The sequence below is a fragment of the Balaenoptera physalus genome (genome assembly GCF_965194825.1).
Source record: "Balaenoptera physalus genome assembly, chromosome: 2".
NCBI lineage: Eukaryota > Metazoa > Chordata > Mammalia > Artiodactyla > Balaenopteridae > Balaenoptera > Balaenoptera physalus.
This window is the reverse complement of record NC_138883.1, coordinates 163,776,340-163,793,588: the sequence shown is the minus strand read 5'-3', so window position 1 is coordinate 163,793,588 and position 17,249 is coordinate 163,776,340. Positions and strand designations below refer to the sequence as shown.

The following is a 17,249-nucleotide window of genomic DNA, read 5'->3' as shown; positions in this document are numbered from 1 at the left end:
CAGGAATCTTTAGTATAGCTTTATTTCCTTGGTTTGCTGTAATTTTTATCCATTGCTTTGCTGCCAGCCCTTCTTAGTCTATTCCCTTCTTTATTTGACAGTTCTACTGTGCTTTTATTTCCAGTCCTTTTTAAAGTTTCCTTTTTAAAGTTTTTTTGGTACTAGAAAAAAAAAATGGTGTGCATGTGTGCGTGTATGTAATTTATATTCTTCAGGCATATACTGTCTTGTTCTTGGTGAATACCAAAAATATGAAGAACCAGGATAATATGGGCACCAACTTATTAGAATAAATATTAGCAGTGAAGCAGGGTTCTGTATACCATTTGTTGTGCTAAAGATTACTCCTTTAGGTGCTGGATCCTGGGAAGGTCAAGGGGTGAGGGCATTTGGCAGACACTTGATTGGCTATTTACCCATTTACCATGGGGCAGAGCTATTTACCAATTGGATCAGGAGAATTTCAGTGTTACTGTCATACCAGTATATGAATATCTGTATGAGTATCAGACCTTTTTTCCCTTAGCAAGACGTCAGCCTGAACAGAATTCATATTTTGAGATGTCTCACTTAGTAGATCTGAGTTATAATCTTTATAAACTTCGTAATCTACCCAATTCTTTCCAATTCATTCCGCTAAACTTCTTCGGTACTTTCTATCCCCTTTCATTGTTGTATCTTAAAAACTATTTTTTAAACATGCTTTTGGTTACATGATTGGCAAGCAGTCAGGCAGCCCCAAAGTGGCAGCACTGTGGCAGCTATGAGATTGGCTTGTCATACTTCCAAATATTAGGCTGGTACGGAGACACTGGGCACAAATGGTGTTGAATTACTTATACAGACAGCAAGAGCAAGATCAGCATGGTGTCAGCTCCCTGTGTTCCTAGTTCCACAGGACGACACAGAGCAGGAGGGACCAGATGACAGGCCACACAAGCGATTTGTTGCTCTGCGGTGAAGGAGCAAAATGTAAACTACATCCATGCAGCTTTTTAGTTTTTTTTTAAATTATTTTTTATTGGAGTAGAGTTGATTTACAATGTTGTGTTAGTTTCTGCTGTATGCAGCTTTATAGTCTTAACAGAGGGCTTCAACTGGGCTGTAAAGAAGAGAGGGGTAGAAAGCTCTGTGCTCAACTGAAATTAGGGAGATAGATGAGAAGTGAACTTGTGTTAGTCTTCCACAAGACAGGAATGGAAAACTGCCTCATGGAGAGTCTTCACCAGGCTTATCTTCTCTTTCTCCAGCAGAAATTTCAGGGCATTCTACTAAGATATGGGTCTGACTGCTGTCAAGCCTTTGTGGATCTGTGTAATGTTGATAGAGTGCCATGGTAGAGCTATTCCCTTATAGCATTGATTCTCAAATGGGGGATATTTTGTGCCCCAGAGGACACTTGTATGTAGACATTTTGGTTGTCACGACTAGGAGTGGGAGAATGCTACTGGCACTTACTAGGTAGAGGCCAGAGATGCTGCGTTCTAAAATGCACAGGACAGTCCCCCACAACAAAGAATTATCCAGTCTAAAATGTTGGTAGTGCCGGGGTTGAGAAACCCGTCCTACAGTGATCTCTTCCTTTGTTACTTCTTTCTTGTCCCCTTTTGTTTGGCATCAAATAATATACCTAATAATTTTATTATGAATTAATCAATAATTAGCTACCAATTTAACTTAATAAGCTATTAATTTAATCATTCATGTGTAAGTTTTCCTGTCAAGACTGTCACTTCCTCAAGATCAGAACCAGTCACGCACATCTACATATTTCCTATCACATGTAATAAACAGTAAATAAATATGAGTAATTTTTATGAATACCTGAATTAAATCAACTCCAAGTCATTTGTTCTCCTATCCCTAACCATATCTAGTATAGTAACTTACCCAAGTAAAACTTCACATTTATAAACAACCTTTTTTTAGCATTAAACATACACAGAACCCTTTTATTTTACAGTGTTAAAATAGAAAGTACCCATAATTAGGATGGGCTACTATTTATTATGCAGTTACTTTATTGATCTCTCCATCTGTCAATGACTAGACTTAAAGGAATGAAGGCAGTGATACTTGAGTTGGCTTCAGTGGGAGCTGCATAATAGAGCCTTGGTTCAGAGGTTCAGATATATTAACCTGAGCTATCTATTGTGAGGCATGAAATTAATTTCAGGCTATATATTAATATTAATACCTGAAATTTAAATGTCTGATATGTGCTAGGTGTTTTCCTAGTAACTTTACGTGTGTTCTTTGGTCCTTACAACTATAATACTTTATGAAATAAGTACTCTAATACCCCAATTTTGATAGATGAAGAAACTGAGGCTCAGGTTAAGTGACTTACCCAAGGCCACATAATTAGTAAGTGGGTAATTTACAGCAGGTTTTGAGCCAAGCAGTTTGACTCTAGAACTTGTGCTCTTAACAATTGATTACACCATTAATAATACATTGGTAAAAAGAAATCTCATGCTTCTACCAAATACAGTTTTATTATTTTTGTTCATGTTGTTGTTGGTATACCTAATTATGTTCATGGAATACATAGAATTCATAGAATTACATAGTTTGACTTTTTTACTTGTTTTCTTGCTACTGGATAATTTACCTTAATGTCTGTGAATAAAGGTTAAAGAACATGTTAAATTTTATTTTATAAACTGCATATGTCTAGAGCATATATTCTAGTTCTTAAGTGTAATTTAAATGCTTAATTTTCGATAATAAATAAGTATGTTTTATTTATTGAAATCTTAACAGGGATAGTGAAATTCCACCAGAAGAAGTGCAGACTTATGAAGCTGTACAGCAGAAAATTGAAGGTGATAATATTTTATACAAGTCCAGCCTTTATAGGGTTTCCTAAATACACCAACATTTTGAGACTTAAAGTTTAAAAATTTATAGCCATAAAAATTATACAATGATAAATTCAAAGATATTCAATAGCAGTTGATATTTTCAATAAAAGTTCTTATTATGTTCCAGATTCTGGGAGTGTATAAAATGAATAACACTTGGTTGTTACCCTCAAAATCCACAACATAGTAAGGATACAAGCACATTATGTATCATTTTAATATAGTATAATGTATGATAAAGGTATGTGTAATTTGCAGTGAGTCCATAGAAAGCCAGCTTGTTCAACCTGAGGGAGTTATTTAGATTTTATGCAACCTTAAAGGATGAATAGGACTTTGTCAAGTGAAGATGGGAGATATTTGGTACTTTAAGAAGAGGGTATAGCATGAGAAACAGCATAAATAGGGAAATACCACTGGAATGGTATTAAAGTGTGAAGTAGTAGGTAGGGGTAAGATAAGAAAGAGCCTAGGCAGAGGGATTAAATGCTTTAGGAATACTTTATTTTTTCCCCCATATATAATAGGGAATCATTGAAGATTTTTTCTAGGGAAGTGACATGTTGAATTTTACTTTAGAGAGATTATACTGGCCACATTGAGAAGCTAGATTTGGGGATTGGGAGTAGGAAATGGAAGTTACTGCTGTACCTTAAATGTGTGATAAGTGCCTATATTAGAGCACAAATAAAGAGAGGAAAAGGGGAAGATTTGAGAAATATTTACTGGATAAAATTGGCAAAACATGGTGATTGGATATGAAAGGAAGGGAGATTAGATGATGGTAACATTAACTAGGAGAATATAAGAGGAAAAACAAGTTTTGTTGAGAAAATGATGAGTTCATATCACTCAGTTGTTACACACATTTTTTTAGATGTTACACTTTGTTGCCTGATTGGGAGGGTCTACAGTGTAGACAGCTCAGTTGTTTTTCTTAAAATTTTTGTTCTCTTGAATGAGTTATTAAAATAAAAACTATAAAATTTAAACTCAGTTAATAAGTATAATTCATATTGAAACTCATGACAAATTCACTGTTATTTCAGAATTCATAAAAACACACTCAACTGAAGAAATTACAGGTGTTTCTGCAACTGAGCCACGTAAGTTTCCACTCATTAAGCGTCATTGTATTAATAACTTCTGTTGAGTGTATTAATTTCTATAATTTTCTATAATTTAAAGTAATAATTATGAAGTTACAACATAAATTTCCTGGAGTTTGGAGCCATACAGTTGAGCTGGCGATCAAGCAAATACTGAAATTCCTAGTTAGCTACTTGCTACCAAAAATAGACTCATTTTTAAAGAGTACCATGTTATTACTAGGAATGGAGGATTTTTTATTGTAATGAGAATATGCTACAAAAATGTTTCAGAGGTGGTAGGCCTTAGAGGTGGAGCAGTGATAAATTTAAGAGGTCATTTGCACATCTTGTTACTATGAATTGTAGATTATCTCATATATACTGGTGCTTTGACTGCAGCTGAGTACCTATCAGTTCGTGAATATAAAGAGCTGCTAAGAACTCAAACTTCTAGAATTCAAACTTCTGACTACTTGTCAACAGAAAGGAGAAACTGCTTTATTTATGTCTTAATACTGGAGAGAATTTTGAAACAATCATGTAATGTATGCTGTGGAATATATTTTTAGAAGTAGAAAATAAGATTTGGTTGAAAAAAGTTGATGGAAATCCTTCCCTCTTTCAACTTCAGCTTTAAACCCTAACGTTGCCATGTTTAAATGAAGGGTAGCTATACATTCTACATTACTCCCAAGACCTATAGAGACTTCTGATCTGAGGCAGCCCTGCCTGACTAGGTGGGGTAGAAAGGTGTCTAGAGCTTTGGAGTAGATAGTAAAAGCCTCTCTCTGCATCAAGGGGAACCCTCTGCACATCTGTGCAGCTCTCTCTCCCTCAATCTGTGCAGCTGTCTTCCGTCTGATACTGTGCGCTGTGAATTCTAGCTGCTTTGGCCTCCCCAGACTCTAAACTTTGTCTCTGAACTCATGGAAACCAGTAAACTTTGTCTGGGTTTCCCTTCCTTATGCTGTGGCCTGGAGACTCCAGGCAGTAAGCTGGGGTCATCATAGAGCCATCCTTTGTTTTCCTTCTGTGAGGAATTACTGCATTGCACCTTCTGTTTTCCAGTGTCTGAATATTGCTGTTTTATATATTTTGTCCAGTTTTTAATTGGTTTAAAGTGAAAAGGTAACTCTGGTCCCTGATGCACCATCATGGACAAAAACAGAAGCCTCTGTGCCCACTTATAGGCCAATGGAACACATCGTCCAATCACAAAACCAAGTTCTAAAATAATAAAGTATAATAGTAGAAATTTTACTCGTAATTTTTAAGGGAAGCAGAGGACAGGGTTACATTGTACAGTGTGGAGAAAACCCTTTTGCAAATTCCTCAGTTTCTTTTCCCATGGCAGCTGTCTCAGTCCTTGGGCTCCACTGGTATATGTCTACTCTTTCTCAGTACTGCCTGTTCACTTGTATACTCTTTTTCTCTTAAAAGTACCCTTTTTCATCTCCTCCAGTGAAATTTTATTCTGTTCTTCCCTTCTCATTCCCTAAATTCTATTAGGTTCCATAGCCTAATCAATAAGACAAAAGCTACCTTTGAATTTCATTCTGTTTTTTGTTTTTTAGACTATCATTTAATCTTGATGTTGCTTCATTTCATAATTAATGAACTCTTTTTTTAGAGAAGTTTTAGGTTTATAGAAAAATTGAGCAGAACGTACAGAGTTTCCATATACCCATTTTCCACTCTACTCCTCGCACAAAATTTCCTCCATTATTAAATTTTGCATTAGTGTGGTACATTGGTTAAAACTGATAAACCAGTATTTATACATTATTATTAACTAAAGTCCATAGTTTACATTGGGTTTAATCTTTGTGTCATACAGTTCTATGGATTGTGACAAATGCATAATGTCATGTATTCACCATTACAATATCATACAGAGTAGTTTCACTGCCCTGAAAATCCCATGTTCTACCTATTCATCTCTCCCTCCATCCACTGAATCCCTGGCAACCACTAATCTTTTTGTTGTCTCTAGAATATTGCCTTTTTGAGAATATCATATATTTGAAATTAAGCGGTCTTTCTTTTACTTAGCAATATGCATTTAAGGTTTCTCCATGTCTTTTTATGCTTTTATAGCTCATTTATTTTTATTGTTGAATAGTAATCTATTGTATGGATGTACCATAGTTTATCTATTCATCTGTTGAAAGACATCTATGTTGCTTCGAAGTTTTTGCAATTATGAATAAAGCTACTATAAACAAAGGTGTTTCTACAGACAGAAGTTTTTCAGTTCATTTGGGTAGATACTAAGGAGTACAATTGCTAGATCATATAGTAAAAGTATGTTTAGTTTTGTAAGAAATTGCCAAGCTGTCTTGCACGGGGACTGTATCATTTTGTATTTTTACTAGAAACGAGCATGAGAATTTCTGGTGCTCTACATCTTTGTTAGCATTTGATGTCAGAATTTTGGATTTAAGCCATTCTAAAAGGTGCATAGTGTTATATCATTTTCTTAATTAAATTAAATTTTATCTCATTGTTTTAATTTGTGATTCCCTAATGATATATGATGTTGAGCATCCTCTCATGTGTTTATTTGCCATCTGTATATCTTCTTTGGTGAGGTATTTGTTCAGATCTTTTACCTATTTTTAAATGGGGGGATCATTTGCTTCCTTATTGTTGAGTTTTAAGGGTTTTTTGAATATCTTTGACACAAGTTCTTCATCAGCTATGTGTTTCTCAGTCTGTGGTTTATATTTTCATTCTCTTAACAGTGTCTTTTGCAGGACAGAAGTTTTGAATTTTAATGAAGTTGAATTTTTCTTTCATGGATTGTGCTTTTGTTGTTGTGCCTAAAAGTCATCTTCAAACCCAATGTAACCTGGACTTTTTCCTATGTTATTTTCTAGAAATTTCATAGTTTTGCCTCTTACATTTAAATCTATGATCCATTTTGAGTTGAGTCTGTGTCTAAATTAATTTTTCTTGCGTGTGAATGTACAGTTTTTCTAGCACTATTTGTTAAAAAGACTAACCTTTCTCCATTGAATTGCCTTTGTTTCTTTGCCAAAAATCAGTTGACTATATTTGTGTGGGCCTATTTCTGGGATCTCTGTTATGTTCCATTGATCTGTTTTTCTGTTCTTTGCCAATACCATACTGTCTTGATTACTGTAACTTTATAGTAAGTTTTTGAAGTTGGATAGTGTCACTCCTCCAACTTTGTTCTTTAGTATTGTATTCTATTCTTTGGATCTGTTGCCTTTTCATTTAAAGTTTAGAATCAATTCGTTGATACACACAAAATCACTTGCTGGGTTTTTGTTGTTGTTGTTTTGTTTTGTTTTTTTGTTTTTCTATGCTGTGTGGCATAGGGGATCTTAGTTCCCCAACCAGGGATCGAACCTGCACCCCCTGCAGTGGAAGCCTGGAGTCTTAACCACTGGTCCGTCAGGCAAGTCCACCCCCTTTTTTTTTTTTTTTTTGCTTGCTGGGTTTTTGATTGGGATTGCATTGAATCTACAGATCAAATTGATGAGAACTGATGTCTTAACAGTAATGAGTCTTCCTGTCCATGGACATGGACTATCTCTCCATTTATGTGTATCTTCTTTGATTTCTTTCATGAGATAGTTTTTTTTCTTAATATAAATCCTGTACATATTTATTTAGATTAATACCTAAGTATTGAGTTTTTTAGTACTAATGTAAATGGTGTGTTTATAATTTCAAATTCTACTTGTTTATTGCTGGTATATAAGAAAGGAATTGCAATTTACTTCTGTATATTACTCTCGTATGCTGTAATCTTTCTGTAATCACTTACTCATTGCAGGAGATTTTTGGTGATTCTTTGGGAATCACCTGTTTTATACAGGCAGTCATGCCATCTGTGAAAAAAGACAACTTTACTTCTTCCTTCTCAAACTTTATACTTTTTCTTTTCTTTTTTTGTATTATTGCATTAGCTAGGACTTCTAGCATGATGTTGAATAGGAGTGGTGAGAAGGAACATCCTTGTCTTATCCCTGATCTAGGGGGAAAGCATTTAGTATCTTACCATTAAGTATGGTGTTAGCTGTAGGTCACAGACTTAGAAAACAAACTTATGGTTACCAAAGGGAAAAGGTGGGGAGAGGGATAAATTAGGAGGTTGGGATTAATATACATACACTACTATATATAATATAATCAACAAGGACCTACTGTATAGCACAGTGAACTCTACTCAATACTCTGTAATAACCTTTATGGAAAAAAATCTGAAAAAGAATAGGTATATGTATAACTAAATCACTTTGCTGTATACCTGAAACTAATGCAACATTGTAAATCAACTATACTCCAATATAAAATAAAAATGTTGGGCTTCCCTGGTGGTGCAGTGGTTGAGAATCTGCCTGCCGGTGCAGGGGACACGGGTTCGAGCCCTGGTCTGGGGGGATCCCACGTGCCGCGGAGCAACTAGGCCCGTGAGCCACAACTACTGAGCCTGCGCATCTGGAGCCTGTGCTCCGCAACAAGAGAGGCCGCGACAGTGAGAGGCCCGCGCACCGCGATGAAGAGTGGCCCCCGCTTGCCGCAACTGGAGAAAGCCCTTGCACAGAAACGAAGACCCAACACAGCCAAAAATAAATAAATAAGTAATAATAATAAGAAGAAGGGATCTATCAATCCCGAAAAAAAAAATGTTAAAAAGTATGGTGTTAGCTGTAGGTATTTTGTTTGATTTTCTTTATCAAGTTGAGGATGTTTTATTGTTTCTAGTTTGCAAAGAGTTTCTGTCATGAATGGGTATTAGATTTTGTCATATGCTTTTTCTGTATCTTTTGAAATGATCATATGATATTTGTTCTTTGGACTATTGATATGATAGGTATATTAGCTGATTTTCAAATATTGACCCAGCCTTGTACAGTTGGGATAAATTTCACTTGGTTGTGTTGTATAATTTGTCCCATACCTTGTCAGATTAAATTTGCTAATATTTTGTTGGGGTTTTTGCATCTGTGTTCATGAGAGATATTGGTGTGTGGTTATCCTTGTTTGGTAATGTCTTTGTCTTGTTTTAGTATTAGAGTAATACTGGCCTCATAAAATGAGTTAGGAAATGTTTTTTCTGCTTCTGTCATCTGAAATAGATTGTAGATAACTGGTATAATTTTTCCTATAGGTTTGGTAGAATTTGCCAGTGCAGTTATCTGATCCTGGTGCTTTCTGTTTTGTAAGGATATCAAATTATTGATCCAGTTTCTTTAATATATAAAATATATATTCTATTCAGAATATCTTTTTCTCCTTGTGTTAGTTTTGGTAAATTGTGTCTTTCAAGGAATTGGTCCATTTCATCTAAATTATCAAATTCGTTGGCATAAGTTTTTCATAATCTTTTTATTATTTTTTGATGTCCGTGGGATCTGTTGTGATGTCTCCTCTTTCATTTCTGATGTTAGTGATTTGTGTCATATCTCTTTTTTCTTAGCTTACTCATTTTCTTGATTTTTTTCAAAGAATCAGCTTTTGGTTTAATTGATTTTCTGTAATTTCCTATTTTCATTGATATCTGCTCTAATTTTTATTTCTTTTCTTCTTCTTACTTCAGATTTAATTTGGTCTTTTTTTCCTGGTTTCCAAAGGCAGAAGCTTAGATTATTGATTTAAGATCTTCCTTCTGTTGTGATGTATTCATTCAATGCTATAAATTTCCCTTTTACTGCATTTCACAAAATTTGATGTTACATTTTCATTTTAATTTAGTTCAAAATGTATTTTAGTTTCTCTGAGACTTCTTTGTCATATGCGCTATTTAGTATGTTACCTAATCGCCAAAATATGTTGGGATTTTCATGTCGTCTTTCTGGTACTGATTTTTTTTTCCTGGGACCTAACTATATATTGTCTACAACTTTAAATATAAAGTTAATAATAAATAATAATAAAGATAATGATAACATTTATCAAAAGAAAGCAGGAGTAGCTATATTAATTTGAACAGAGCAGACTTTGGAGCAAAAAAAAATTTATTAAGAATAAATAGGGGCATTTAATGCTAAATGAGTCAGTTCTGCAACAGGACACAATAGTCCTCAATGTGTATGTGCCTAACAACAGAGAGTCAAAATAAATGAGGCAAAAACTGATCAACTGCAAGGAGTTATAGATGAACCCACTATTATAACAGGAGACTTCAACACCATTCTATCAGAAGTAGACAGGTGCAGCAGGCAGAAAATTGGTAAGGACTTAGTGAACTCAACACCACCATCATTCAGCTGGATAAAATAGACCTCTATAGACTACTTCATGCAACAAGAACAGAATATACATTATTCTCAAGCTCACATGGTACATACACCAAAATAGATCATATTCCAGGCTATAAAATACACCTTAACAAATTAAAAAATAGAAGTCATATAATGTCTGCCTTCAGACCCCAAAACAATTAAATTAAAAATCAGTACCAGAAAGGGAATTCCCTGACGGTCCAGTGGGTAGGACTGCATGCTTTCACTGCTGAGGCTACAGGTTCAATCCCTGGTCAGGGAACTAAGATCCCTCAGGCTGTGTGGTGTGGCCAGAAAAAAAAATAGTCTGACAACAGTAAGTGTTGGCAAGGATATGTAACTGTGAGTGAGGTATACATTGGCACAATCACTTTGAAAAATAGCTTTTCTTTATCTAATTAAGTTGTGGATGTGCATACCTTTAAACTCTTTTTCTTTTTAACAGCTTTATTGAGATATTATTGACATACAACATTGTACAAGTTTAAGGTGTTTATCATAACAATTTGATACGCATATATATTGTGAAATGCTTACCAAAATAAGGTTTTTTACATATCCTTTATCTAACATAATTACCATTTTGTTGTTGGCATTGTTATGGAGAGAATATTAAAGCTCTGCTCCCATAGCAGCTTTCAAGTATACAGTGCAGTATTAACTGTAGTCACCATGCTGTGACCTCAGGTCCCTGGAACTTAATCATCTTATAACTGAAAGTACTTTGACCAACATTTCCCAATTATCTCCACCCCACAGCTCCTGGCAATCACCATTATGCTCTCTGTTTCTATCATTTCAGTGTTTTTAGAGTCTACATAGAAGTGAAATTATACAGTATTTGTCTTTCTCTGTCTGACTTATTTAACTAAGCATAATTCCCTCAAGGTCCATCCATGTTGTTGCAAATGGCAAGATTTCCTCTTTAATGGCTGAATAATATTCCACCGTGTGTGTGTGTGTTTGTGTGTGCGCGCGTATTTATCCATTCACTTGTCTGTAGACATTTGGGTTGTTTCCATGTCTTTGCTATTATAAATAATGCTGCAGTCAGAGTTCCCTGGTGGTCCAGTGGTTAGGACTCATGGCCTGGGTTCAATCCCTGGTCGAGAAACTAGGATCCCATAAGCCATGCAGTGCGGCCAAAAAAATGCTGCAATGGACACAGGAGAGCAGATATCGCTTTGAGATAGTGATTTCATCTTCTTTGGATATATACCCAGAAGTGAGATTGCTGGATTATATAGTAGTTTTATTTTTAATTTTTCAAGGAACCTCCATACTGTTTTCCATAGTGGCAGTACCAGTTTACATCCCCACCAACAGTGCATCAGGGTTCCCCTTTCTCCACATCCTCATCACCATGTGTTATCTCTTATCTGTTAGATAATAGCCATTCTAACAGGTATGAGGTGATATCTCATTGTGATTTTGATTTGCATTTCTCTGATGATTTGTGTAGTTGAGTACCTTTTCATGTACCTGTTGGCCATTTGTATGCTTTCTTTGGAAAAATGTCTATTCAAGTTCTCTGCCCATTTTTAAATCAGATTATTATTTTTTTGCTATGGAGTTTTATGAGTTCTTTATGTAGTTTGGATATTAACCCCTTATGAGATATATGGTTTACAGATATTTTCTTCCATTCGGAAGGCTGCCTTGTCAGTTTGTTGATGGTTTCCTTTTCTGTGCAGAAGCTTTTTAGTCTGAGGTAGTTTCACTTTTCAAAAAATATATATATTTCACTGTATTCTTCAGCTCAAAAAGTTGTTTGGTTCTTTTTTATGTTTTCTGTCTCTTTGTTGAACTTCTCATTTGTTCTTGTATTATTTTCCTAATATCATTAAATTGTTTTTCTGTGTTCTCTTCTAGCTCTCTGAGCATATTCAGAACAATTATTTTGAATTCTTTGTTGGGCGCTTCCTGTATCTTCATTTCTTTGGGGCCAGTTACTGGAGGCTTAATGTATTCCTTTGGTAGAGTCATGTCTCCCTGATTTGTTGTGATCCCTGTGTCCTTGCGTAGGCACCTGCACATTTGAAGAAGCAGTCATCTCTTCCTGACTCTATGGAGTGACTTCAGTAAGGAAGGATTTCCAACCACAGGTAGGGGAGAGCCCAAGTACGCCATCACCCCACATGTAGTGCTGTGGGTGCCAGGTGTGGGGACATGTGGTGGGATTGGCTAGGGGCATTGTGACGCACTTGCTCAGGCCATTGTAGCCCATAGCACTGACAACCGTGTGGTCCTTGGTATGTGTCTTGGGGGTCTTCAGAGGCTGCACAGGCTGTTGGGGTCCTCAGCATTGTCTGCAGGTACAGCAGCAAGGGACCAGGGCAGGCAGTGGGAGTGGCCAGAGCTGGTGGTATGCACACGCTCAGTTGTGAGGGCCAGCCGCAAGTGCCTGTGTAGCGGCAGTGGCCAGGTACAAACACACACATTGTGGCGGGGGCCAGGACAGGCAGCAAGGGCTGGAGTCAACTATGGGCACACGGGCAGCTCAGGAGTCCTTGTGGTCAGTGTGCACCACTGTGGCTTTTGGGTCTCACTACAGGCATACAGCAGTGGAGGCTGGTGATAGGCCACGGGTGTGCAGGTGCACAGTTGGAGGGGCTAACTGCAAGTGAGTACAGTGGTGCAGGTCGGTGACAGAAGACAGAACCTGATCTGGGCCCACAAGCAGCTATGGGGATCTGGCTGTTGGTGTGCTCTCCTGTGACTGCACAGTCTCCTGATGGGTATGCATAGGGCAGTGGCGATTGGTGACGAGCTGGGCTGGGAGCATGCAGGTGTACAGCTGGAGTGGCTTAGCCCTGTGTAAGCGCGTGATGGTCTACATGAGCCACAGAGGTTTAGGCTGGTGTCTCACACTCACTCAGCCACGGAGGCTTGGGCTGGCCGCTGGCATGGTTCCTGGGCTCCAGTGATGGTGGTGGTTGGGGTAGAGGAGTAGGGAGGGACTCAGGCAGCTGGCATCAGCTGTGGGGTGAAAGCTGGTGAGTTCTGAGGGGGTCTGCAGTAGCTGTGCTGGCCATTGGTTTCTTCAGCCGTAAAAGCTGCTGGGCTCCTCAGTGGAGCAGGTCACTGGGAACTGTTGATTGTTAATCTGTTAAACCGTCAATTGTTGATCTTTGTTGGGGGACAGAGGCTAGGGTCTCCTATTCTGCTGTCTTGGTGATGTCATGTCCTTAAACTCTTGGACTATTTTCATACCAGTTTTGTTTGTAATAGTCCCCAAATTGGAGATTTCAAATATCTGTGATGAGTAGAATGGATAAATAAGTTGTGGTCTATTCATACATTGGAAAAGCATATCACAATGAATATGTTTGAAATCTAGCTGCTGATAACATCATTCATCTTACAAACATATTATTGACTGAATGAAGTCCTAAATATGTAGAGTATTTTCATTTATGATAAGTTAAAAGCCAGGAAAACTTAACTCTGTTCATTAAGGATACTAACAAGGGTAGAAAAGATATAAAGATGAGAAAAAAAAGGATAGTAGGCACCTATAGGGTGAAGGAAAGGGTTATGAATGGGGCGGGCCACATAGAGAGCTTCTAGGATATTGGCAATCCCAGGTGCCTAATTGTTGACCTTGAGTGGTGGTTGTGTGGATGTTTGTTTTGTAATTATTCATTAAACTATAAATATATTTTTATTTATGTTTTGGTAAGTATAATATAGCTCATGATTATAAAATACAAATGAATATTAAGAGAATTTATTTATATTGGGACTTTTAAAGAATGAAGCAAAGCCTAGAAACTATAGAACAAAAAAATCAATAGATTTGGTTAAGTATAAAAATTCTGTACATTAGAAAATATCAATAAGTATATAATTAATAGTAGACTGTTAACTGTATTACACACTATATGCTAGTATTAATTGGCCTCTACAAATCAGTAGTAAAAAGGCAGACAACTCAGGAGAAAAATGGACAAACATATGAACAGGCATGTTACAGAAGAAGAAATAAAAATGTCCAAAAATATATGAAATGATGCTTGACCTAACTAGTATCAGGGAAACGCAAATTAATGCATGAATGTATAAGAGGCTTAATGGCCATATAGTGTTGCATTTTATGGTTATGCCATAATTTATTTACTGTTCTTCTGTTGACGTTCATATAGATAATTTCTATATTTCTATTTCCATAAACAGTACTACTGTTAGCATATTTGTAAGAGTAAAAACATAGTAACTACGTGCATTTTTAGGACTGGCTAAATGAATTACAGTACATTCATAGCAATGGAGTGCTGTGTAGCTTTTAGGAAGAATAAGATAATTTTATATAAAATGCTTAGAAACATTTTCCTTGATATTTAAAATGATAAAACAAGATAAAAGCACTATATGTACATTTTATCCCGTTTTTATAATCTTTCTATATAACATGCATCCTAGATGCTGACTGTCTCATATTTTTTCCCAAGAGGAAAAACCTATCCATTGATAAATAATATGCATGCATTATTAATATTTTTTACTTATCAATAAAATACTGAAGCTTTATTATAATAGAGAAAAGAGGTCCTCCTCCCTCCACAATACACAGCAAACAACTGGATCTCCCTTTACCATTTTGGCTTCTTCAGAATGACTGTATAAGCCACTTTGTTAAACAGAGGCACTCTGCTCAGGAAAGGGCCTTAACTGGAACAGTTCAATAAGACATGGGTTCTCTGATCTCTTTTCTTCTGTTTTAAAGTTATTCATAATGAGAACTTGAGGAAGAAGCAGTTGGACCCAAACTGTTGCATTTGGCAATGGAAGTGTAATGTTCCCATCTATACATTCTATGCTACTGAGTTGTAATTCCTAAACTAGTAGAATCGTAGAGATGGGCCTGTTTTAGGGGCCTCCATAACAAATTGCCATAGACTGAGTGCATTAAACAACAGAAATTTATTTCTCACAGTTCTGGAGGCTGAGAAGTTCAAATCAGGGTTCTAGCATAGTCACGTTCTGGTGAGAGCCTTCTTCCTGTATTGCAGATGGCTGTCTTCTTGCTGTGTCCTCAAATAATGGAGAGAGAGCAGGGAGAGAGCAAGCGAGCTCTCTTGTGTCTTATGTGGCTCCATTCTCATGATTTAATTACCTCTCAAAGACCCCCATCTCTAAATATCATCATATTGGAGATTAGGGTTTTAACATATGAATTTGGGGGAACACAAATATTCAGTCCATAGCAGAGCCTTTTCTCCCTCCTGCGAACTGTAATTTCAAATTGTGACAGGAATAATAGTTAATGTTCTTTGTAACCCTTTACTGTATACAAGGCATAATTTAAAATTATGTCCTACACTATTATCAGATTAATTTTAAAATATTGCTTATTGTGCCATATTACTTTCTATGCAAACATTTTTAATTACTCTCTCTTGCCTATAAGCAATTCTGAATTTGATTCTTTCTTCTAAAGCTGACTTCTCCCAGTATACTCTTTGACTATTTAGGGAGTACTGACCCTCCCAAAGCAAGCCCTCTGGTTTACTTGGTTTCTTGATATACTTGATTTATTTGGTCCCCTTGATATATGTTGCACATTTCTGTTGTCTCCTCTTTATCTGGTTCTCATATATAGCAGTGTAAAGGTATAACTTCTGCCATTTATAATACCTTTAAATGTTTTCTTTTTTTTTTTTAACAGTAGAAACTTCTACACTGACTAATCGATTGAATACCATGTTGAAAATATTTGAAAATCAGGCAAATAAATTAGAGAGGTAAGCTTTTAAAATAACTCCTTTTCATCATTATAAATACAAATGCATATTTATTTCAGATAAATTGGAAACAGAAAAGAAAATAAAACCACTATTAAAAAATTTAGTGTTGTTAATTTTTATGATATATATAATTATAAAAGTTAAAATTATAATCATAAAGAATGTGAAGTTGTATAACCACAATGGAAAATAGTATGTCAGTTCCTCAAAAAATATGATCGATTTTTTGGATCATGGAATGGAAATCCAGCAATTCCATTTCTGGGAATATACCCCTCAAAATTGAAATCAGGGTCTTGAAGAAATATTTGTACAGCCATGTTCACTGTAGCATTATTCATAGTAGCAAAGAGGTAGAAGCAACCCAAGTGTCCAATGATGGATGAATGGATAAAGAAAATGTGTTATATACATACAATGGAATATTATTCAGTCTTAAAAAGGAAAGAAGTTCTGACATATGGTACAACATGGATGCATCTTGAGGATATTAATGCTGAGTAATTATAAGCCAGTCATAAAAAGACAAAATTGTATGATTTCACTTATATGAGGCATTTAGAGTGGTCAGATTCATAGAGACAGAAAGTAGAATGGTAGTTGCTAGGGTCTGGGAAGAATGAGGAATGTGGAGTTATTGTTAATGTGTATAGAGTTTCCGTTTTGCAAGATGAAAAGAGTTCTGGAGATTGTACAACAATATAAATATAATTATCACTACTGAACTGAACACTTAAAAACAGTTAACATGGTAAATTTTATATGTATTTTACAGTTTTAAAAAAGTAAAAAAATATAATCATACAAAATGTAGTTTGTGTATAGATGTTTCACTTAGTTATAGTTCTTTGTAAACTCATAAAATTCTTTTTAAAATAAATGTTTTAAATTAAAGTAAAACATATTCAGACAAGCTCACGTCACAGCATTTTCAAAGAACTTTCTTTAGATTAGCATTGAAAAATTGAGAAAGTTTACATGATCAGATTTTTTAATTATGAAGTCCAAGGATCAAGATTTAATAGAAGAGTATAACAGATAAAATGTAAAGAAAAGGATATCCTGGGCAGCTGTTGAAAATGGAACTAAAGAACTTAACGGCTTACATTAATTGGTGGTCAGGTACTTGGTATGTAATCAAGTTAGGCCTTATTTTCCTTTTTCCCTCTTCTATCTCATTAGAGTCCTCCCTATCAGAAGGGTAGGGTAAGAACTTTCACAAGTTTGTCAGATGAAAGCTTTTAGCATGTTCTAGGGGCATTCTTAAAGTAGGAGGCTGATTTCCAT

At 35.8% G+C, this 17,249-nt stretch overlaps 1 protein-coding gene and 1 long non-coding RNA gene across 3 annotated transcripts in view; one reads left to right on the top strand and one right to left on the bottom strand.

The window, feature by feature from the left end:
• The window catches only part of LOC309655070, a 448,619-nt gene that overhangs the window by 120,922 nt on the left and 310,448 nt on the right, over window positions 1-17,249 (bottom strand). The gene's annotated exons all lie outside the window — the stretch shown is intronic.
• The window catches only part of CCDC7 (coiled-coil domain containing 7), a 326,200-nt gene that overhangs the window by 46,100 nt on the left and 262,851 nt on the right, over window positions 1-17,249 (top strand). For both annotated transcript variants that reach the window (XM_082449611.1, XM_082449612.1), the window contains exons 8-10: window positions 2,767-2,828; window positions 3,917-3,973; window positions 15,884-15,959. In XM_082449611.1, coding sequence (XP_082305737.1) covers window positions 2,767-2,828; window positions 3,917-3,973; window positions 15,884-15,959 — 195 coding nt within the window. The remainder of the gene's footprint in view (window positions 1-2,766; window positions 2,829-3,916; window positions 3,974-15,883; window positions 15,960-17,249) is intronic.